General features: G+C 31.8%; 1 protein-coding gene across 1 annotated transcript; it reads right to left on the bottom strand.

Annotated features, from left to right (window-relative positions):
- Positions 1-1,705: 1,705 nt before the first annotated feature.
- On the bottom strand, positions 1,706-24,486 carry LOC134710266 (integrator complex subunit 6-like). The gene is made up of 20 exons (XM_063570549.1): positions 24,221-24,486; positions 24,055-24,132; positions 19,396-19,545; positions 17,200-17,289; positions 16,325-16,514; positions 15,901-16,029; positions 15,426-15,455; positions 14,724-14,941; positions 13,928-14,080; positions 13,014-13,146; positions 12,264-12,358; positions 11,539-11,649; positions 10,940-11,019; positions 6,740-6,889; positions 6,412-6,515; positions 5,994-6,127; positions 5,000-5,117; positions 4,299-4,424; positions 2,864-3,148; positions 1,706-2,108 (listed from the first exon to the last, which is right to left on the bottom strand). The coding sequence occupies exons 1-20, from the start codon at positions 24,329-24,331 to the stop codon at positions 1,900-1,902; spliced, it is 2,694 nt and encodes an 897-aa protein (XP_063426619.1). The 5' UTR covers positions 24,332-24,486; the 3' UTR covers positions 1,706-1,899.
- Positions 24,487-25,851: the final 1,365 nt, after the last annotated feature.

Below are 25,851 nucleotides of genomic sequence, written 5' to 3'. Positions count from 1 at the left end.
AACATGATCTTCCAACCAGCTTAATAACACTTAATTACATAATAAATAAAGGCCAATCATTAAACCTCCATCTTGACCAATCTGACTGTAGCAAATCCTTATGGTAGGCGTCTCACTAGGCCTTTTAATTAACTGCTATACCAAATATTGTGGTCATTTGTTATAAATGTGAGATAAACTTTACTTAAGTTGAGTCCTAGATGTCTCATTTAAATAATCCACACACATCTTTTATTCATATGTACTAGAAATTCAACAAGTCTTGAGCTTGAATACTGTGGATTCATTTATTTTCATAGTTGCCAGTTTTTGCAGATTTTTGGGGATACTTAGCTAGGTAATTGAACACTTATTCAAAATAAGTACTGATTAATAAAAAAAGAATTTACGATATGTTGTTTGTCTTGCATTGGCCATTCAGATTTATTTTTTTGATTTGGTTGCTGACAAGGTCACATCAAAAAAACTTTTTCATGCCACATCTCCAATACATGAAATGAAAAACTGTGGATTCGTTTATTTTTGTGGGTATCAATTTTCATGGATTAAGGAAAACTTGTATTTTCAGAGATATTTGATTTTGTGTTATCCAATCAGCATACAAAGCCTATAGAAAATAATTCATACTGTACCCAGAAAACCCTTAAAAATTGATATGTGATTGATATCCAACGAATAATAATGAACCCACAGTACCTATGTCACGCCCATGTTATTTCTTTGGCAGGTTAGACACCATTTTTTTGTTTTGCATTAATTTCATTTCATCCCTTTAGTTGTCAACATGTATTTTGAGTGTCTGCATTTGTAGGACATAAACTATCTAGATCTGTACTTTTATTGCCAAGCACTTAGAAAAAGTGTGTAATTTGAAGAAGACTCCATTAGATGTAGTCTTAAAAAACCTTATTCAGTAAAACATCCTATCAACTTACTAATCCTGGAACATTTCAGGTACTGTGTAATTTCAGAAATAATTGCATGTGATTTTTCAAGAGTGGACAATATAAATGTGATTTAAACCAAATCTGGATACAGGTCTATGTTTTAGTTATTGGAATGTGATTCTCACTCAGTCAAATTATTTGCACTTATCAAAACCTCATAATCATTTCTGAACTTACAGTACATTATTTCAATTAAAATAGTTTATTTTACACATATTTTAATAATAGAGTGAAAAATATAACTTTTTTTAACACACGGAACAGATGTATGTAGAAACAATTTCAATTTTATTTTTATATCAAAACTCTCCAGTTCCCTGAGAAAGCTATTAAAAAAACTTGTGTGACTTAATCTCTCTGTTCTCCAAAGGAACATATTTCTTTTGCATAAAAATTTAGCTGCAACACTTTTATTTTAACTGCAGAAACGAATTTGCATTCCATTGATAAAAATTGATTCTGTCAAAGTGTGTTAAAAATAAATCATCATGGCCAATGCCATTTTGAAAATAGCAGTTATATGCTTAAAAGCAAAATACATTTATGTAGTATCATTTCTTCAAATTTAACTGATGTGGCAAGAATTGTTACGATGATTTGTAATGGTTTTGATCATGATTTAAAGGTGGGACATAGAGAGAGCAATATCAGTTACAAAACCAGGCAAGAAATGGGTCATGGGCCATTGACCTTTTTATAAAGACAACCTCTCATTGGGAAAAAAGAATAACAAGCACAGCCAATGAAATGGCCTAGTGTGGATTTCTACCAAATTGTGGCTTTTATTTTGGTATTTGACTTGAGAGACTCCAGTGTATAAAGAAATAACAATAGGAATGAAAAAGAAAGGGACTGTTATGTAATAAAATTAGCACTGATTTAAAATTCTGTATGACAAACCATACATGAAAGACACTGCCATTTTAAAATCACAATAAAATATCACTTTCTGTTACCTAGGTGAATAAGAATTATTTAAATATGTCCCATTTCTTCTTTTAGAGTCAGATTGCAATAAAGAATTTTCAAATTGTTCAAGCATTTTGATAAGCACTTTCTTTTTAAAACGTCCAGCTTCATGAATAATCTCTTTGAGGAAAGCACATTTGACTTCTGATGGCCCCTGCACAGTACTGAGTTGGGTAAATATATTATCATAATCTGTAAAATAAGACAAAACATATGTTAAGGTGGAACAAATATGGTTAAATGTTTATAATAATCTTGTAACAAGTTTGATAAAACTGAAAATGAAAATGGGAAATGTGTCAAGAAGACAACAACCCAACCAAAGAGAAGAAAACAGCTGAAGGGCACCAATTGGTTTTCAATATAATGGAAGTTCATGCAAATGTCATACAAGTGAGATGTTTAGCTAGCTATTAACAATTTCAATAATTAGAAAATGCCTGTACCAAGTCAGGAATATGATAGTTGTTATCCATTCATTGGATGTTTGATGTTTTGATTAAGCATTTTCCGTTTGGAATTTTCTATCTTCGGTTCTGTATTTTTGTGATTTTACTTTTTCTGACAAGCTAATACAGTAATTTATTTTCAAACTAGGCAAAACTAAAATAGAACAAGAATGTGTCCCTATTACACAGATGCCCCATCTGCTCTTTTATTTTTTATGTTAAGTGCACTGTGAAAATGGGGTAAAAAAAATTTGGATTAAAATTAGAAAGATCATATCATAGGGAACATTTGTACTAAGTTTGAAGTTGATTGGACTTAACAGGTAACCAAAAACTTTAACCTGAAGCAGGACAGACAAAGGAACGAACAGATGCACAGACCAAAATAACATATTGCCCATAAATGGGGCATAAAAATATATAAACATCTTTACTAATTGTATAAACTAATCTACTCTTGCGATACAATTGAAACTCCTCTGGAACTAAAATACTTACTTCTTCCTGGCTTTTTAATTTCTTTGTAGAGATCATGTCGTAGTTGTGTATTATGCATCCACATTAACGATTCCTTTTTATCATTATGCATGGATTTAACTCTAGGAGAAACTGTCACATCGTTATTATTATGATTTACAGGTTCTATTATATTGCCATTTTCTAAATTGTTCGTCGAATGATCAATATTATTAACTGTCAAATTTTTTACATTTTTCTCTTCTTTTTCTGATTCTTCTACAATTAACAACCTATCTTCGTCTTCAGTATCACTGTACAAATCTTCTGTAAAAAAACGAACATCAACTTTAAAATAAAAATAAAATTTGGAGAGTGTGGCGTCTATTCTTTTTTAAACAAGATCATTTTCTTATAAAACATGTTAGTTCTTGAGTACTGACATGATTTATAACAAACATTTTGAGGCCCTTTATAGCTTGTTGTTCGGTGTGAGCCAAGGCTCCGTGTTGAAGGCCGTACTTTAACCTATAATGGTTTAATTTTTAAATTGTTATTTGGATGGAGAGTTGTCTCATTGGCACTCACACCACATCTTCCTATATCTATTTCTAAAACTGATAAATTATACAGAAACTAATCATTCAACTCCCTCATGAAAGGTTGACTGTTGATGGATTTGGTCTTTTTGTCATATACATGTAGATCTTCAACTGTTCCTGTTCATAAACAACCTAGGCTTTCAACATGTGAAAAGAAACATTTTCACAAATACTGCTTTTCTAGCTTTTCTGCTTCATACACCTACTACAATATGTTATAGTTTAATGACATTTTGCTAATTTTGAATTTTTCATTACATGCAGTTTACCTTTGATTCATTAGTGGTTGCTTTACATCCAACTGCAAATATTTCATTCATCTTCATGACATCAAAAATGTGTTAATGCCATGTAAAACATACCCTGCCCAGTATTGCACAAGGAGTCAATATGACAACCGGTAAGAAAAAAAATACTCCGACTAAATTCATACCTCTTACACTGGATCAACAAGTCTTTGCTATTACTTCTCAATGTTGTATGATTTATGGAGGAGAAAATATGATTTAAAGGACCAATTGGTTCCTGTCTGATCTCAAAGCACTCGGGCAAACACATTCTAACAGAAACAAATATCTCATGCTATTGATATCGTCTCGGGCTGAGCTGAAAGTTTTTTATGCCCATGTCTCAAGTCAGGAACCTGTTGTTCAGTGGTTGTTTTTTGGTAGCAGACTATGAGATATGGGTTTTGCTCATTGTTGAAAGCTATATGGTTTTATTTGGTATCTTGCAGAGTTGCTTCATTGGCAATTATAAAACATCTTATTTGATAATATAAGTATTCTTAGAGCATAATAATGAAGGTAGTGTATCTAACTTAAAAAGTCAGATGACTGCCATTGCAACGATTAAAGTTTGTGTATCTAACTTACCAATGGTGAGATGACTGCTAGTTTCTGATGTAGTGTCTGATGCGATGGACATGGGTGATGTAGGTGGGGTGTCTAATGATGATAGTGAAGGTGAACGTTGTAATTTGAAATCTCTAGGTAGAGGACCTGAAATAAACAAAAATGGGTGGATTAACTTTATGATTTTTTTTAAATTGCTCAATTTAACAAGTTTTCACAGGCATCATCTTGATCCACAGAATATTCAAAAAATGCTCAGGTTTCTACTGGATTACAAATTTTCCTCAAACTAACTTGCAAAAATAAATATACATGTACATAAACATCTCATGTAACATGACTGACTATTATTTGCTGAATGTTTTTATATAATTTTATGCATATTCATGACTAGATCAAATTAAACAATAATTCAGGTAGGTTCTAAAAAGTTAATCAAGCTGGATGATCAGCTACAAGTAGCAAGTCATAAAGACGATAGAATAATCAATAACCCATCCATGTATATTTCATGCATTATTCATGATCATCTATGGGGTCCTTAAAGTGTTTAAAAGGGTGAAAATTACATGGATCAATTATTCATTGTTCATTGCCTGATGCATTTCCAGTGCATTTTTTTTTTACAATGAACTGTACCAGACCTGCTAATGCAGTATATCATAATATATATATTGAGATATTGGTGCTTATGTTAAGATTTTTTGCAGAAGTCAGCTTACCTGGTTTTCTCTTCCGAGGACCAGGGGAGGAAGGTGGAGATTCATGCTGCCGTTTTCTGGTTGGTGTTTGCTGTCCAAAATTTGCCTCGTCAGCTTCATCAACCATTTTGAAATTTTCCTAAAGAAAAATAAATACAGACTTATATATACATTCTCATTTACCAACCAACTGTATCTTTTAAGTCATTCTGTGTCAGATTTAAAATGTATAATGACTTTCTGTGGGTTCATCTTTTTGTGGATACCAATTCATGTTATTTGAGGAAAACTTATTTTAGTGGACATTAAATTTTGTGAATTTTCAAAATTCTGCATAAGTGCCTTTGTTGGGCATTGTTTATTCAAATTTGTGTTTTATTTTCTCTAGATCCTTAAAAGTTGGTAACCCACAAATTACTGTGGATTCATTATTATTCGTCGGATAACAACTTTTGTGGTATTCCACAAATAGCATATTTTCTATAGGCTAGAAAGCAGATTTCTGCAAAACCAGGAAATTAAATATCCACAAACATGCAAATTTTCCTTTATCCAAGAAAATAGACAAAGTTCGATGCATTTCCTTCAAAAACTCTTGTTTTTTGTAAACATCATTCATGCGTTTAGGGGCATCGTCCCTTCTGTTTTAATGTTGAGCTAGTGGTTGGAAAACTATAATACTATAATGCTATAATGCACAAATTATTTTCAGTAGATTAAATTCACATAATTGTCAATCAGCACTGCTATCATTAGGGAATTGTGATTAAGCACTTATAAAACAAACGTTATTTCTTGTTTATCCTGCACAATGATGATCACTAAGACGCTTGATGAACGTCAATAGTGCAGGGATACAGGCGATTCCCCCTATCTGGAAAATGATGTCATAAAGGCGTGCATAATTGGCGAGTTTTTTCTGGTGACGGATAAACTTGAAAGTGGTCTATTGGTACCCACAAAAATAAATGAATCCACAGTATAAGGAATCCCCTACAAGCCAGCTAGAACTTACTTTGACTTTGAAAGGATTTCCAAATGTATGCAGCCGTGCCGGTGCATTTTCCAGTTCTCGTAATGGAGGCGGCTGTTTTTTTAGATAATCTTGGTAGTTACCCATTTGTTGTACAGGTATACTATGAGCTTGATCTATAAATAAAAATATTTATATTTAATTTCATACAATGCAAGCATTCGTTTCAGTAAGAAATGTGCATTTTATTTCAGGTTATCACAATATATTTAGTGGACTAGTCATACTTAACTTAAGTTTACCTTACTTGTACTTTGAATTCAAAGCAACTAATTTCAAGTGTACACTATTATCTTCATTTTAAAATATGAAAATTTATAAGTAATAGCCTGTAATGACAGCCCAATATATAATTGTTGAATACTAATTAAATATATAAGGCAACTGCAGGATTTCTTACCTTCGTCTACTAATTTGGTCGTACTAGAGGATTTTTGTAAATAATTTGTTCTCATTCTGGCTATTTGATCTAAAAGTGTACTTCTTGGTATGTCATATGGATTTCTGAAACACAAAACTAAAATAGTTAGCCACTAGACATTAATCAAATATCAAATATATCATTATTGACATTTTTCATTCTCCAAGAAGAGAAATAAACATTTTGATACCAAAACAGTATCCTAGAAGAGTACAAATTCAACCATATACGTATAAATAATGTGCAAAATTTATTTTCTACAGATTCAACCATATTTTTATATATATTGTAGAAAGTTTATTCTCACCTATACATCTGTGGTTTGATATCTTTGTCAGGAATACCAATAGTAAATGTATTATATTCTGTAAGTTCTTGTTTCAAACACTGCATATTATCACCAAAGTTCTGTAACAACTGGTTAAAATCTTTTCTTTGTAACACAGATGTTTTTGTTCTGAAATAAAAACATAACATTATCTGATTATATTTTAACACTTTCACTACTGAATTTATTTTTTCCGCGGGTTTCTGTGGCCGAGGCAAATTTGCACGCTCAGATTCCCCAGCCTGAATTAATTTCGTGACCGGTGCCTCAAGAAAAGTTGCAAATTGAAAAACGTGCTCTTACTCGAGAACGCAGTCTCAGATCGCCTAAACAACTGATACAGAAGTTCAAAAGGTTGCTCTGTAAAAGATTTTCCAAGTGAATTAAAATTAAAACAAAGAATAATGTCTTTACAATGCTTGAAAGATCGGTTTTTGTTACCTTGTTAGCTCAATGTTGCCAAAATGTTGACATTCGGATGTACTTGTTTACGTTAAAAATGTGTTTAAACGGATAATATTCAGCAAATCATTATAACCGAGTCTTCTTATTTATCTTATCACTCGTTTTTGTCATTTAAACATCGTCTATAGCAAAACCGAAGCTTTTTATCTCTCATAAATTGACCGTTTGACTTTTCGTTTCCGACCGCCATTTGTATTGATGAAAAGACAACTCTGTCAATCGACGAACGACTACTCGTTTTCAAAGTGATAGATCAGTTTTACGATCATTTACGGATACGTTGTTGAAAACACTGGTATTAAAGAGTGTTTTTAAACAAACAAGATATGTTTGTTGTTTCATTTCCCCTGGTAAACATTACAATACTTTATAAAAAAAAATTAAAAAAAAATCTGCTGAAAAAAAATATTTTTAGTGCAATCAGACATATACGTCTCTGGTTCAATTAGTACATGCTGCCTATTTTAGAAGAATAAAAAAGCAGAATATAGTTGGTCATGATCTTTTTATAAGTAGATAAAACAAAATAGATTAATTAATTTACCAGGGTCAACCATTATAATATATACAAGTACTTTTGTAGTTGGTCTTTTTTTCAAAGGTTTGGTGTTTTTTCAACTTCCTCTATTACCAATATGCAACAGCTTTGTTCTAGATTTTCTGATTGTGTAATTTGAAAAACCTTGAATCACTGAGTATATACAATATATTAAATTACTATTTTAATTATGATAGATACTTTAGAATAGTTATCATATATATATACATTGTAAGCATGTGAAGAATAATCACTTACACAATGGATTTCTTTACACATGTCTGTCATATGTTTCATCCTTTCTTGATAATTCAGTGCAGTTTCATTTTTCACATATCAAGTCACAAAACTTTAGATTTTGATAAAAAATTAAGCAATATCTTCCCATTTATATAATCAGTATTACAATTAACTAAGAGAATTTGATAACTAAATCATGAACTTTCAACAATAAAATTTTAATAAACAACAAGAACAAATTAAATACAGCAAACTTGACTTTTCTCTTTATTGTTCCAGTTTGAAGGCATGTGTGTGAACTTATGTCTAGAAATGGCCTTCCCCTGCTTACCCCAGCACACAATATCTATTTATCAATCCTTTTTACCAGCAAACAAGACAACTGAAGAAATTTTAGGTTGGATTAATGGTAAATAATAATTATGTAGGCATTACAAATTTAACTATCCCAAGTAAAATGAAACATACTTTTTTGAGCCCTTGCAAGGTTTTTTGATAATAACAATAATTAATACTAGATGTATTGGTCAGCCACCCCTGTTTAAAGTGTAGTCAACAATGGCAAAGAGGTAGTTTAACCTCTTGCAAACTGGTCAACATTTATTACACATGACCAATATATTATATATTAAATTAACAAGACATTTGTTTTGATCTTTAGAGTTTCAACTAATGAAACAACAGGTTTAATATTACAGAAAGGATCAACATTTTGTTCACTTAATCAAGTTTCATTTACCATGATGGTCAGAGAAATGAAGGTACCATAAAATATGGGTATACCTAGCTGTCCCTAATCATTGTACAAGAAAATATTGAAGTGACCATTATTGGATCTGTTAACCAATATAACTTAGTAAATGGTATGCAAGACCAAGAAATGCTTTCATTTCTGATTTGTAGCTCCAAGGCATTTTTTTGTCATTTGGCCTTTGTCTTTGTAGTGAATATGAAAATAGGGAGATGAGGTATGATTGGCAATAAGACAACTATACAACAAAGTTAAAATACAGTGGATGTAAGCAATTAAAGGCAACCATATGGCCTTCATCAATGAGAAAAAAATTCATAATGTAAAGTCGGCTATAAAAGGCCCGCCAGATATGAGAAATATTAAACAATTCGACCAAGAAACTAACTGTCTATATATATAGCTACATGTACTTGATTACAAAACAATTTAATAATCCAAAATGAAAATGACAGAAGTGAACCAACAACAACCAGTGAACTACATGCTCCTAACTTGGGACAGGCACATAATGAGTGTGCCAGGGTTAAACGTTTTTGTGAGCGGTCAACCTTTCCCCCTTATCTGGGATAATGTCATAACAGCACCTATAAATATCAGGGGAAAGCTTAAAGTTATCAGTTTTGTTAATTTAGAATGCATTCAAGAAAAGGATTGTCCATATAAAGTTGCCTGAAATCTGACACCTCCTTTTCAGCACCCATGACATGACTTAGCCCAGTATTCCCACAAGGAGCAAATAATATGTGAAGACCTTTTTCAACACTACTAATCTCATTGGTTGTGCCACCAATCACCACCATCTCCTCACCAATTAATATTAACCTCCTGCTCCCCTTTGGCTTTCTCATTTATATTTGACTCACTATAGCCCTCACTATCATCTTTCCCCATAAAGTAAGACCTCTTGTCCGCCATATATAATTACATCATTTTCACTGAACCTGCAAATTTTAGTTTCGTCTGATAACATTTTCACACTGCCATACTAGCAGACGAAGTTTCACTTCCTAAACTACTTTCCATTTCGTTCATTGTTCTCCCATACATTCACAGCCCTATCCGCTTATTTCACCCGATACTAAATCAAAGTGTATGTGTCACCCGAGTACCAGCATTTCAAAGCCATATCTCTGTTCCCTCGAAATCGAGAATTGTTTTTGTAGCAAAGCCATGAACGCGAAAAAACTTACTTGTCTAGTTCCGATTTTTGGGGGGAATCAAAGGCTTTAAAAAGATCGCCATCATATGTATTTAAGATATAATGAATCATTTATTTTATTATATATTTAAAACTACCTAAGAATTATAAAGGGCTTCATCAAAACACAGAAAACAGCTGTACTTCCACTCCTCGTTATCGAAAGGAGCCATTTTGAAACCCCACATGACCTCAAAACGTGTTTCCGGTTCTAATTTTAGAAAATAAAATTTTCCGATTTGATTTATTTACTTTTCACGATGTTTTTAATGCTGTTGAAGAACTGAAATAATACCCTCAGATATCGTAGATTTTAATTGAAACATTGATTTTAACTGTTAAGAACGGTAAATAGCGGAAAATTGCGGCTTTTGTTGGGACAACATTTATGTATCCTGAAAGATACACTCGCCCTGCGCATCGTGTATCCTCAAGGATACATCCGCCCTGCGCATTGTGTATCCTCAAGGATACACTCGCCGCGAAAGGGTTAAGAGGGTGAAAATTCGTTCATTTGTTTTCCATATCAAGTTATTTTGAGCTTACAAGCTTATTGTTTGAATTTTGTCTTTCTAGCAAAAAGCCATTCATTTTTTCCTCATAGTTCAAAGATCTATATTATGCAAGTTATGCACAACATGAAATGTATTGGTGGTAAATATAAGTAATAAAATTCCATGCAAAACTTTCAGTAGTTCTATTCTATTTTCCAGTCTATACATATATTAATTCATAACTGTTAAAATCTATTACTAAAATGCTAGAGTTGTTTCCCATGAATTTTGTTAAAAGGAATGAAATGTTTTAAGATTTACATTAGATGTTTTTGTCTGTTGATCATTCGGTTTAATGAATATTTTGGACAACCACAGCATACTTCTATATTAGACTGTTCATTCACTTGACTCATATATATTAGATTTTCTGTACATTTGTAAAATGAAGAAGAGCTTAACATAAGATATTTCAGTATGTTAACCATACCTTGGCTCTACTTTGATTCCTTCATTTATCTGTACTTTTTGACCAATGCCTGCAATCAATCTGTCCATTTCCATTTTTGCCTACAAAGTAAAAATATATTATAGAATAGAAATTGCTTGCTTAAAGTTAAAATTGAGAATGGAAATGGGGAATGTATCATAGAGACAACAACCCGACCATAGAAAAAACAACAGCAGAAGGTCACCAACAGGTCTTCAATGTAACGAGAAATTCCCGCACCTGGAGGCGTCCTTCAGCTGGCCCCTAAACAAATAAATACTAGTTCAGTGATAATGAACGCCATTCTAATTTCCAAATTGTACACAAGAAACTAAAATTAAAATGATACAAGACTAACAAAGACCAGAGGCTCCTGACTTGGGACAGGCGCAAAAATGTGGCACGGTTAAACATGTTTATAAGAAAATACAAAAAGTAAACTTTTAAGAGGTTAACCCTGTCATTTCAAACTGAAGTAAATTGTTTTTCCTTTTCAATTTATCTGCCAATAAAAATTTAACTATCACAAAAACAGATGTCAGAATCATTATTTTCAGTAAATTTTTCCACAATGTTCTCACTATATTAACCAAACTTACTTGATTTTTCAACTTCTTGAGGTAAGTTATAACACTGTAACTAAGACTGTTATCCATATTATCTGGTACTAAGTTAGGAGCTCCCATACGTGTCAATGCCCTTCGTAAAGACTGAAATAGAGATGACAATAAACATTCTTATTCTTTTGGGCATTTGGAAAAGACACTACATCTGTCTCTATATACCATCTGACACTATCACTTTTTATATATAACATATTTTTTTTCAAATTTTGATGAGATTTAAGCAGGAACTTGTGTGGTTTTAAGTAATGACAGAAAAATGAACATACAATTGTAAATACACTGTTTGATTCATTTGAGTTTATCTCTCCATCCAAGGATTAAACAGGACTGCACTGTTTTCTTTTGGTTAAATTTACTTCAAACAAGTATTTGATACATATATGAATGTGTTAAACCCGTCAGATGTATCTTATTTGTACCATATCATGGTTAATGCAAATTCAAGATATCATAATTAAGGAGGCTTTCAGCAATTTGATCATATATTATAGTTTGTTAAGAATGGTAAATATATATGTTCAAGATAAATTTGAACACATTTCAAGTAAGATTTTTTGCAAGCAAATGTTATATTTCCCCTAAAATGAACATGACTTTTTTTTTATAGCAAAAGTTGCATCATTTGGAAGAAGTTCTTACTTGGCCTTATATATATGATGTCAAGTTATATTAAAGACTTATATACTGTTGATACTTACCCCTGCATAATAGCATGGCATAGTTTTGAGGTAGTTGTCAAACTGTTGTCTCCACTTTGGTGAAGGCTTCCCTTTATGCACTTTAAATAATTCATCTGATAGAAAAACAATAGACACTTGATTCAAGATATTTAAATAATGCACTCAATATATTGATGAAAAAAAAGTACAAATAAAGAAATAGACCGGGAAAAAAATGGAGAAATATGGTGCAATGAATAACAAGGGACATCATTTCATTTTTAGACATATACATTGACTGGAACCGCTTTATAATGATAACGTGTGCAGGGTAGGCTATGTTTACTTTCTTGGAGTACCTGCTATGATCCTTCTTTTCATAGTTTATATCAATCATATGTTATTACTGCTGTTTACATGTTGGCTAAAAAAAATCATAATAGTTGCAGTTTAAAGTCAATGTCTTTAGTTTTCTATGTTGTGTCTTGTGTACTTTAAGTTGTCCGTTTGTCTTTTTCTTTATTAGCTATGGCTTTGTCAGTTTATTTTATATCTATGAGTTTGAATTCTCCTCTGGTATCTTTGGCGACTCTTTTAAAAGCTATCACAACAATCCAGAAGACACCTAGTGACTAACACCAACTACTAATAGTAATTTGATAACTTGTTTAGTTTTTTTCTGTGTCTACTGTTAATAGCATATGCTTATTACAAATAAAACCTTTTATTAATATTTGCTTATATTGAATCTCACCTTTTATTAATAACTATGTTTATATTAAATCTTACCTAATAATGGCAACAATACAGGGTAATTATAGGGCATTACAAACAGATTAACACAGGTCAAAGCACTGCTAGCTTTCAGGTAACCAAAAGGATGACCTGTATCACTATATTTGGCACTATTGCTGATGTAAACCTACAAAATGAAGAATTGGTGCCATAAACAGACAAAATGATTTAAAAGCATTTTTTTAACGTGTAATTTATAACATGAGCTAAACATCAGTGTACAATAAAATATCATAATCAAAGTTATAACTGAATGGTAAAGTTGCTTTCAATTTTCAATTTTGTGAATTTAAAATGGAACATTTAATTGTATTTTGCCATGTAAATCATAAATTTGAGTTGGAGTTATCTTCCATTGTTCATGATCGTACATTGTTTAATTTTAGTTTAATTAAAACATATTTATTTATAGTGGATTGGAAAACAAGTTTTGCAACTTATTTTAATCCCTATCCACTTTCGGGTGCGAGTGCTTCCTTGTAGCGGCATTAGCCTGCTCTTTTTCGAAATCTAAAAGGGTGTCTTTAACGTGCAAGAGATATGGCTCTCTGTTAACACGGGTCAGCCATTTATCATCCCCTTCCGACGGACTATCATCGTTTCCTCAAGACCATTGTACATTTTAGTTAAAGCAATTGATAAACCATGCATTACTTTTTTAATTTCTCTCCCTTAGTATTGTAACTCTAATACTCATCATATTGTAACTTGAGTATTTAGATATCATTGATACATTGGATGATATTTGACTGGCTAGTATACTTCACTGCACTATTTTCTTTGAACATTTCAGAGTAGTGATAAACATTGATATATGTAGATATCAAATCAATATTATTAGGGTATTGATAGCATGAAACACCCCAAAACCTGGATACAACTAATTACATGATATAGGCCATACATACCTGCCAACAGACATTTGGCATTCTTCTTTCTAATATAAACTGTGTTAAAGGTGAAGGTTCAAGTTCATATTTATCAAAAGGTAAATTTTCTATAACCATTGGTTCACAAGGGGTACAGTTAAACTTGACTACAGGTTGAGCTGATCTTGAAGGCTATAAGAAAGAAAAAACCATACAAGTGTAATTAAAATTCCTGTCAAAACTTCCCAAAACAGAATTGAAAAAAATCATATTTTTTCCTTTTAATTACACTAAGAAACTCCATTGTTACTTTCAAATTTTCCACCCCCAATGTTGAACTAGTTTCATATATTGCTGAACATGTGAAAAATGTAATATCACCAAGGTATTCTTTGTTGGCTAATAACAACCAAAAATGATTTTAATTTAAAACATACCTGAAGTTCAAATATATCAAACTATTTTACAGCAAACATATATACAATTGACTGACTGATTCAAAATCCAGTTGATCTTGCAATCTCACATTTAATTTTACAATCATAATTGATTCTAAGAATATTTTGAATTTTTACTTATTTTTTTTATTTGGTTCAAGTACTTTTTCCACATATGATTTTCTGTGAAAACAAATGCTGTACATTGTATTATGTTAATATTAAAAACTTTGGACTGCAACTGATCCAATAAGTTCTACATTGTGGTAGAACACACTAATTTTTCATGAAAAATGGAAACCTAGGTCTTATATTCCAAACAATATTTTATTCTGTCAATTTCGCTCAAAAACACTAAATGATACTATCATACACTATATAAAACAAAAAATACTAACTAAAGCAGAACACTGTAGATCAGGCCAGAAAGCCTCAGGTATTGGCCAATGGCCTACTGAATATCCTTTCTGTGCAGATCTGGGTACATATATCAGTCGTCGACAGTTATGCCATGATGTATTGTTTAACAGTGGTGGTTGTTGAGGATTTTGTTGTTGGACTATCTTCTGAACATCATCCTCGATAATAACAATTGGTCTGTTGATGTCTTGGTTTTCTATAACATGAACAAGAAACCATGTTAAATATGTGGCAGTATGATTACCCATGAAACAACTAAGCAACAGAGACCAAATGAAGAAGTTCTTAGAAACTAGTTTTTTTAAAGTTTTTTTTTTATATTTTTATATATATCTAACAGAAAATGTATACTTTCACAAAGTCTTGTATCAATATATGTTATATAAACTTTCTGCATACACTTCAAAAACATATACATTGAAATCACAAAATCAATTATGTTAAAAAAAACATCAATTTTTATTTCACAACAGATGTCGAAAAGTATCCGTTAGAAAAAATCTGTATGAATTTAAAACATCAATTGTATTAATTGATGTGTGTATCTATTTGTCTCAGGTATTTTAGCATAGGTCTCAGAAACATCAGTTTTAATGAAGTGAACAATTTTAAATGATTTTTATAAAGAAAAAAATCATTTCGTCTACTTTATTTTCAAAATACTCCAAATAAATATTTACCTTTTGTTTCATTATCGTTTTCCATTTTACCTACAAAATATAAACGTATCTTAATACTGTAAAATAGAATATGTAAAATTAATAGCTAGCAACTATTGATCAAAAGTGCATATTTAATTATAAATGTTTAATTATGTAATGGAAAAATCCATATCTATTTTTTTACTAACTTGTTTATGAACAAATTTTCTTTTTTGTGAAATATTGCCAAAACAGTATTTTGTATACCAGGATTAAAATTTTAAATTAACGCCAGATACAAGTTAAATTAAAAAAAAATATTTATCATTAATTAGATAGAAAACTAGGTTTAATCCACCAATTATCAATAAAGAAAATAGCATAGCAGTTGCTTTCCAAAAGTTTGATGTGTTTGAGCTTCTGCTTTAACCATTTGATGAATGACTTTTTGAAATGAATTTTCCTTCAAGTTTGGTATTTTTGTTATTTTACTTTCTTCATTATAAGTTCCTACCTTCAGTCATTGGAGCTGGGTCAGGACCAATCTTCTCAAAGTTTATTACAACACCTGTTTGAACTTTCTGAACTAAACTTTCAAGTGAAGCATGAAGCATCTTCTGAGTATAAATTGCATAGGAACGACCTAAAAATGTAAACATGATTATTTTGAGGTATAAAACACTTGTTGCATTTTGTCCATTTACTGTTAAAAAAACATTTATGTTTTTTCTAAATGTGTCATTTAAAAGTGGTAGTTGATAATTTCTATACAATCTGCAATGCTATCAGTCTGTATAGAGAAATTCCTTTCAAATTTCAAGTGAATCTGTTTGTAGATTTACCGTTAGGATAATGTAGTACCTTAAAAATCCTAACTCTTCCCAAATTAAAAAAAAACACCTAAAATTCAATCTTTGAATCAAAGTAAGTTTTCCTACCTCCTGTTACTTCACACATTGCATCAAGTGGATGGTTATCAGCCGATGGAATAAACTGGTTTACATAAGGAGCTTCTACTGGAAAGTTCCCTGGTAATTTCAGTACCAGACCAAATATTCTCTGATCCCATCTGAAAGGTTCATTGGTAAGTTCTGACCCTGGAACTACTGTGTTCATTGGTAAATTTAACTGGAATTCAAGAAATATTAAATCATTAAAAAGAATTGGGTTTATGTTAAATGCATGTACTTATATCTTTTTGATCAGTTACAGGTTAGTAATTGAAGTTTTTGCAATGAATATAAGATAAGATAAGATATATTCTATTTCCAATTAAGGGCCCACAAGGGGCATAAAGAGAATATGAATGGGATATCAAACTGAAAAATATTTTAATAAAGAAAGTTACATCCACCTACATGTAGGTTCTTAGTTGCTTGCACTTTTGCACGGGTATGATTTATAATGTACAAGCTTTGATAATCTTTTGTAGTATAAAAATACAGTTTTTATTTCTTTCTACATTATTTATACTTGTAGCCCTCAATCATGCTCCATGTGTAAAATACATATGTTTATTTCATAAATTTCAGCTCTGATCATGAAGAGTACGAATCTGGTACTGTAAATTTAGAAATTATTGTGTGCATTTATTATTCCAATTTTATCATTTTAGACTAAAATGTGGTTCTAATTTTTGTGATACACATGTATTAAAAAAATCCTGTTGGATTATAACCCTGTCGCATTTTTCACAATAATAAAAACATCAAAATAATTTTACAGTATATAATTTAGATGATTAGACAGGAAAGCCTCATGGTTGGTCGAGGACTAATAACAGTAAATTTGTTTATGTTCCATCAGTACATACCTCATATTGCACACCCCTGTTTGTGGTCAGTTTTCCTCCATCTGTTATTGTTATAATCACTGCAGGCTCTAAATAATATGGACATCTTCCCTGCAACCATGTTTTATATTCATTCAATATTAAGAAGAGACCATAATGTTTTACCATATGTCATGTATGTTGTTGGGGTTCTGTATGATTGATATAAACCCTACCCACACCTGTCTTTTTATTTATATATAATCAATTTTAACAAATATAAACAGGTGTTTCATACTAGTTTCACAAATGTGGACAAAGAAATGATCAATCAATAAATCATTTACAAGTGTGCTGTTTAAAATTTCTTTGCTTTGAACATGCAGATATACATTACTTGAAATATATTTTTTACACATCCTGGCGAGGAGTTTTCCGAAGAATTTTCAGGATCTATTTTAAGGAAGATACAAGCAGCTCATTTTAATCCAGTCATCTCCTTCCAAGAGGAAGGGACCTGGCCCCCTGGCTTAGAAACTAGAGGCTCTTAACTATGTTGTAAACGTAAAATTCCGAGCGTTCATAATTTATAAGTAAACACCATATTTGTAGAAAATATCAGTCCTGATGATTTATTCACACATGTACTATACAGACGTTACATAAAATACAAAATACACGGCATACACTCCGATAGTACAAACATTCAGCCATCTTGTCCATCCGGCAACACATCTCTCCACTCACGTCACTATCACACAACGTCCAAAATACGGGAAACAACGTTAACACTGTTTTGCGACATTACGGACATGAAGACAAACTCACAATCACAACAACTACAATAATTTTCAAGATAATAAGCAAAAACGGACAAAATTTCCTTAAAATTACCAATTCAGGGGCAGCAACCCAACAACGGGTTGTCAGATTCATCTGAAAATTTCAGGGCAGATAGATCTTGACCTGATAAACAATTTTATCCATGTCAGATTTGCTCTAAATGCTTTGATTTTTGAGTTACAAGCCAAAAACTGCATTTTACCTCTATGTTCTATTTTTAACTGTGGCGGCCATCTTCGTTGGTTGGCCGGGTCAAGGCACACATTTTTTAAACTAGACACCCTAATGATGATTGTGGCCAAGTTTGGTTTAATTTGGCCCAGTAGTTTCAGAGGAGAAGATTTTTGTAAAAGCTAACAACGGATGCTGACGGATGATGGACGACGACGACGGACGCCGAGTGACGAGAAAAGCTCACTTGGCCCTCTGGGCCAGGTGAGCTAAAAATGAACCAAACAAATGCTCATTACTTTATTTTTTATCTAAGGTAGCAATAAACAGTTAGGAAAAAATACTAAAATTTGCCCTTATGAATTTTACCATTCCCTTTTCATTGCTTTCTTGCAATATCAAGCTTACTGTTTGTGTCATAAATGGGCATATGTATGTAATCAGAATCTTCCATAAATTTTATTTCCAGTATATAAAATGGTAAAATATAATTTCTTTTTGGTGTATCCATGGCAACAATCTGCATTTATTTGTTATAAAATATTGCAAAAAAGGGGGGAAAGATGTCACATATTTCCCCAAAATTTGGCTATAAGTAGAATTTCAATCGCTTGAAGTAATACCTTTTCTGAAACTGTGTACATATATCATCCAGCAAATCCAATGAAAATCATATGTCTTTCGTCTCATTTTTTTGTAAAATTGCATCAAAAACTTCGTGTAGAAAAAGAGTGTTTGTAAACAGTACATTAATTTCTGGACCGATGGCCGGTCTAGCTATGAAAATACGGACTGTCAAACAGAAAACAACCCATAAAACATGTTAAAAATAATCTTGATGCTCTTATAAACCATCTTTGAAGGCTAAATTAGCACTCCTCTGTCTAAAAATGAATTTTATTACACAATAACTTTCCTATTTGAAAAATCCACAGGGGCCATAATGCGAAACTAAACTCCTAACTGTGTATTGCTACCTAAGGAAGATTGTCAAGTACATAAATATAGGCTATTTTCAATTGTTGCACCATGTATAGGGGAAAAACTTTAACTAGAAACATAAAATAAACAGAATGGCATTATTTCAATTACATTAAACAATTTGTGTTTTAATTTATGTAAAAAACTTCCTTTTTTGTAGGTCTGAAAATCTAGTAAAATGAATTTTGGGACATTCCCCAGCTGTTTTTTCCCCCTTTCAATTCAAAATTATCAAATTATTACCTGTCCATAGGTGTCAATTCCAGATTGCATTCTATTGACATTTAATAAGTCAAAGCCATGCTTCAGTGATGGACCCATACTGGTCAGGCCTCCAGCTTTTAAATTTTTCAACTCAGTAATAAATGTAGCATGACTTTCCTTCCAACCAGCCTAAAATATAACAAAATATGATAAATATGTAAGAACTCCCTTTTTTCTTAAATAACATATTATAGGTTCACAATGATGATTATATATGTGGCTATTCAGTTAGTTTAAAGAAAACAAATATAAAGCTGGTATTCCTGGTCTGCAAAATTGAGGTTGGAAATGGGGAATGTGTCTAAGAGACAACAACCCGACCAAAGCAGATAACAGCTGAAGGCCACCATTTTTTTCTGCAAGGAGGCGGGCTACAGCTGGCACCTAAACAAAGATGTTTACTAGCTCAGAGAAAACGGGCAACACACTAAACTCAAAAAACATGTATGTGATTGCCAGGCTTGCATGGACCTTTAAATATATTTTCATCAGCTCTCCAACCTTTGTACATTGTATTAGGTATTGGGCTTTACATTTTCTATTAATTTGAGCATTACTGAAAAGACATCATTAGTGGAAATGCAAATCTTGTGCATTGAAATTGGTACCTCTAATGTTTTAACAACAACAAAAACGTAGCGTCTTTTTTGAAATTGTAATTTTTCTTAAATTTTCTTTCTTTATTAGAAATACTGTATATATTTACCATTCTTGTATAATATAGAATGTTAAAATTATCATTTTATCTCTTTATACAAGATGCCTTTTCAAAAGCATTTGAAAATAAGAGTTAAATTTTAGATTGAAAAAAATATTTGCCCATAGAACCATACTGTATTTAAACAAATACCATAACAGTATACTACATTTGTTTTACTTATTTTGGTTTCAAATCATTTTAATCTATTAGATGTGTCACAAATCCTGATTTATTCCTATTTTAAGTAGTTTGTTTAAAAGACACCATTTCTTTCAATTTTTTCAAAGAACTTTTTGTCCAGGTATTTAATATTAAACTTACTAGATATATGCTCCAGTGACACCAAAGACTAACTCTATTTATAGTCTTTTTTATGCTTAATAATTCATTTCCTATTTCAGTTTTTGTTCTTTTCCCTTTAAATCTATTATAAGCCTTTTACAATCAGTAGGTTTACAAATATCAGTTTTAACGTTAAGATAAGCATTGCACCAACGATTCAACTAACTTTAAAATTACAGTTATTCCATGTTTAGTACCCTTGATATTTAAATTCCATGTTTCACCCCATTTTGAACCCGTAGTTTCAACAAATTGTTGTATGGTCATTTAATTTTCATATTCAAATAATTACTGCACCTTTGTTTTTGTACAGATATATTATGACACTTTAATAGCAAAAGAGTAAAACGAAAAGGACACCTGATCATGTGACCCTTTGTCTGTAACTAATAGGAATAAGCCTATTTAACGACAATTAAAACTTGAGATTTCCTTATAAATGTTTACAGTATATATATACTACCTTGATACCAAATAGAATTAATCAACTAGTTGGTTAATAACTATATTTTTGGTGGAAGAATATAAGGTGACTTTCTGCTTTTGCATACAGAGTAAATACATATATGGATATATAATTATGTAGAAGGGTCTGGATGGGGTTTGCATACATGTAGTAAAGAATAATGGGTCAATACTACAGAAACATAGGCTATAAAAGTAAAAGAATACAAAGGCACTCCATTCAGTCTTCAGTGATTCCATATATAATCAAACAAAATTTTCACACGAAAAGGGGGCCAGGGCCCCCTGGATGTGCCTATAATGATATTAGAAATATAGAATAATTGACAAAATGTATAAAGAATAGAGAAAATGGCTAAAAAATTAAAGAATACAAAATGGGGGCCCCCTTCAGACACTGAAATATACTTGATTTCTTCTAATAATCATCCTACCTAGATTTGACCTATAAAATATTTTTTCCTCTGCATATAAATATTCTGTTATAAATATGAAAATTGATGTTAAATAATCAATTTCTGATAACAAACACAATTGTTAAATTATTTTATTTACTTACAAAACATGTTTTAAAAGACAGAAACACTGAATTCATTCAATAATAATAGTCTTTTTAAATAAGATGGATAGGTTAACAATATTTTTTAGAGTGGGATGAGCCTTGCTATTTAGAAGAGGTCCCTAGTCTCACTTGCCTTTTAATTTTGCACCTGTTGTTGTACAAATGTATATCTAATGACAAAAATAATAAAATAAAACTGACCCAAGATCAAACTAGCACAATTAAAATTGCCTAGGGTAAGTTTTTTTTTTTTTACCTTTTCTGACATCAGAACAGACTTCTTTTAAATGTAGTTTTCTCATTTGAACTGTTTTATATTGTCATTTCTGGGCCTTTTATAGCTGACTATGTGGTATGGCCTTTGCTCATTGTTGAAGGCCGTACAGTGACCTACAGTTGTTAATTTCTGTGTCATATTGGTCTCTTGTGGAGAGTTGTCTCATGGAAATCATAACACATCTTTTTATTTTAACTATGCGTATTACTGAGTGTTTCTTTATTCTACTTTGACTGAAGGTAAAGAGGAGATGTCACAAAACATGTTTAACCCTGCAACATTTTAGCACCTGTCCCAATTCAGGAGCCTCTGGCCTTTGTTAGTGTTGTACTTTTGTATTCTTGGAGTTTAGTATGATGTCCCTTTTTTACTTTACTAGTACACATTTTTATTTAGGGGTCAGCTTAGGCCCACCTAAGGATGTGGGATTTTCTCTCTGCATTGAACACCCATTGGTGGCCTTCAGCTGTTATCTGCCTTTGGTCGGGTTGTTGTCGCTGTGCTACAAATAGGGCAGGACTGCTTATCTTTCACCTTGTGGTTATGTTGCTTATTCTTTTTTCTTCTGTGGCAAATGTTTTTGGTGGTTTTAATTTGTTACATTGATAATCATTCTTTTTTATTTGATTATTTGCAAGATGTTGTCAGTTTTTCTATGAATTTCAGGATTTCTGATTGCCCCTTGGTTTCTCACTCCTTTCTTTTCTACTGAGGGTTAAACAATTTGAAGAATACATCAGCATGTGGATGGGATTTTACAGAAAAGCTAATAATGGGTAAAAAAATATATACAATAAGGGACCTACCATTTGATTTTTATGGGGGGGGCTAGGATGAAATTTGAAAAAAATAGGCAGGACAGGAGTTTTGAGTAAAAAAAAAGGCAGGATGAGCATCTTGGTAAAAAAAAAAGGCAGGATGACAATTTGGTTTAAAAAAGTCAGGATAAACTAGTAAAAAAAAGGCAGGACCGAAAAGAGTAAAAAATAAAAAGGCAGGACAGAGATTACAACTAAAAAAAAAAGCAGGACATAATTTTTCATCCTAGCCCCCCCCCCCCATAAAAATCAAATGGTAGCTCCCTAAAGACTAAGGAGGTGCTGAAATAAGAAATAGAGAATAATGGACAAGAAATATATAGAATAAGAATTGAGAAAAATGGCCTAAAAATTAAAATACAGAAATAAAGGGCCTTATAAAATGTACATGCAAATACCATTGAGTTACACATGGAGGAATTAATTATGATTCCATAAATATAACATGAGATTTGAAACATGGTGTATTTTCTATTTTGTCACTAGAGCAGGTTAATCGGATTTTTTTCTGTTCTGAAGCTAGAAATGTAGTGGTCTTTGATCCAAATGTCATCTTTCATCATTTTGATTAATTTTGACATTAGTTCATTCTACTGCAGCATATGATGTTAATCAGTCTTAAAATTAAGGTCCATCATGTTCATATGAAATTGGTTAGAGCAAAAAATTGTTTGGTCCAGTAATAAAAATTCTTTACTGGATCAAATGCCTTGTAAGTTTAGCATTACATTAATGCAAAATCAAGTTAAGCTAAATGATAACTGCACAAAATGTCCTTTTAAAATCATGGCTTAATCAATTAATGCAGTCAAGTAATTAAAAATTGGTGTTAAGTTTTATCAATAAGAAGGGAAATCTATTTTATAGTATCCTTTTGAAATTCTGCAAAACAATTTGTGTTATTTTTCTTATTTTTATTTAAAGGCTAAGTTGGCATTTTTCCAAATTTGTTCTTTTACTATTAATCAATCATACTGTAGGATCTAATCAATTATAATAATTGTTTTTTTTTATAAAACTTGTTTTCTCTTTATACACACTTCTAACATTTGTTTTTATAAAAATCTGTTTAATTCAATTCAAATTAATAAAAAAAAAAACCTTCTTAGGGCTATTGTTATTAAAGACGTAACATCTAGGTCAAAGTGTAAATACATAGATATGTATTGATTACTCAATAAACCCCTATGTGCCTCAAATTATGCTAATTACTTTGTCTATAGTTTACCCACAATTCTCTACTGGCCCCGTGACTAAGAACCGTTGCCCCTAACCAAATACGAAACGGAAACCAGGTTAATTTTATTCCCAAGGAGAAAATGGCGAATAGTTTGGAATGAGGAACAGAGCCACTGTATTTTGTTCCTTTGAGTCCACATTTCGCATGTCGCGTCATACTTTTGTACTACAATCGGACAAATCGGCTCTTTCGCTTTACTTCTGATCACCATAAACGTCTCTAAACGGGCTTTACCTTGATATTTGCAGGCGGGTCTTCAAATGTGAGGAGCATGTAGCGATCCCATCTGCTGTTCATGTCTCGGGATCTGATCTGAAGGACAAAACAAACAAAATATAAGTTATGAAAAATAAAGATAATTGTAGTTTAACATTACATTTCGTTTGAACACGGAATTTACCTTCATAAATGTCTCAACGGAAGCTTTAGCAATGTCAATCAATGAAGTCCCCAAATAAGTTCTTTGATTCATCGACGAACTCGTATCGACAAGAAATAGTATTATTGTCATTTCAAAGATTTTATATCATAAAAACGACCAGAGATAATGTTGCTAAATGGGTTAGCAACCTAACGGCCGCTATACGCGTCCGTTCCTCACACTATGGCGCACAACACTGAGCTGCTATGAAAGCAGCCTGTACGCCACGAAATTAGTCACGTGGTTTCATTCTCCATTACGTATTCTATTGGATATCACATTCAAGGAGGTTCCCATCAACTTGATTTGTTTTGTTTTAATTCTAGTAACCTATTCTGATAATTTGGATCACTTTATGTTAAATGTTCTTCCGAAAAAAATGTTTATTTATGTTGATTGTTAATTAAAGGTTCCAGTATCTTTTTTGATTAAACGAATTTAATGCAACTGAGAATCTATTTTTAAATTCTACTATAAATAGACACAACAATCGTAAACAAAAGAAAACGTCACACACCCACAAACCAGAGGCCCAATGTTCACCACATGTGAACTATATTTGGCTGTCTTAAAAGGAAAACAAAGGTGCCCGGTCTCAGTTATAAATATTAGAAATTAGATGCTGAATTATTCAAACAAACCAATTCTTATATGAAATTTTTATATAACAAAAACAAACAAATAAAAAAATCTTTGGACAAAGTTTGCGAGAACGACTGTAGATATAAAGTCAGCACTTTAAATAAAAGACGATCCATGTATGTTTAAATATTGGACATGTAGCACCCTGAGGAAACACCACTTTGAGGGGCGTTGCCTGAACAACGTCGTTGAAATAGTAACCCTACAATATAAAGATCTTAAAGATGATATATCGAAAATAGGCTCCGGGATGATGAGATGTAATCAACCAGAAGAGGAAGATAAATTGGGAATATCTCAGTGAACTGAAATTTCATACCACGTGTGTACCGGTTACTGGTCATAATCTTCTCGAGAGGACTATTCTGAATAAGTTCGATGGCATAATCATAATGATCGTTCCATCAACACAGAAACGATTTTCTTTTCCTTTTAGTTTAAACATATTTATTTATAGTGGATTGGGATACAAGTTTTGCAACTTATGTTAATCCCTTTCCACTTTGCGGGTGCTAGTGCTGCCTTGAAGCGGCATTAGCGATCATTAGCCTACTCTTTTTCGAAATCAACAAGGCCTTAGGGTGTCTTTAACGTGCAAATAAGAGATATGGCTCTCTCTTAACACGGGTCAGCCATTTATCGTCCCATCCCGACTGACTATCATCGTTTCTACTCAAGACCATACTCGCAAATAGTGTCAATCAAGGGAGAGCCGAAAATTGAGTTCCTGAAATTTTCATCCCGAACGGGAATCGAACCAGGAACCGTTGCTTTTATTATAACTTGAATTTTTCATTATTTTAAAATCAGTACCTGAGGTTTTTCGCTTATTATATATTGAAGAATAAACCAGGACAACTTTTTCTTTTATGTGAAGACTTTTACATTTTGTCATCCTTGTGCCTTTCAAAGCTAAATATACTATGGATTTAATTACTGACTTTAATACTGACAAAGACTTATATATA

The sequence above is a fragment of the Mytilus trossulus genome, chromosome 3 (genome assembly GCF_036588685.1).
Source record: "Mytilus trossulus isolate FHL-02 chromosome 3, PNRI_Mtr1.1.1.hap1, whole genome shotgun sequence".
Taxonomy (NCBI): domain Eukaryota; kingdom Metazoa; phylum Mollusca; class Bivalvia; order Mytilida; family Mytilidae; genus Mytilus; species Mytilus trossulus.
Note: the sequence above shows the minus strand (reverse complement) of the source record. Positions and strands in the feature narration are given on the sequence as shown.

What these genes read in the sequence shown, in the direction of transcription:
- LOC134710266 (XM_063570549.1), bottom strand. Translation starts at nt 24,331, where the DNA reads ATGACAATAATACTATTTCTTGTCGATACGAGTTCGTCGATGAATCAA. An exon ending in CCGTTGAGACATTTATGAAG is followed by an intron (nt 24,133 to 24,220) that starts GTAAATTCCGTG and finishes TTTGTCCTTCAG; the next exon opens with ATCAGATCCCGAGACATGAA. An exon ending in ACAGGGGTGTGCAATATGAG is followed by an intron (nt 16,515 to 17,199) that starts GTATGTACTGAT and finishes CTTGAATTCCAG; the next exon opens with TTAAATTTACCAATGAACAC.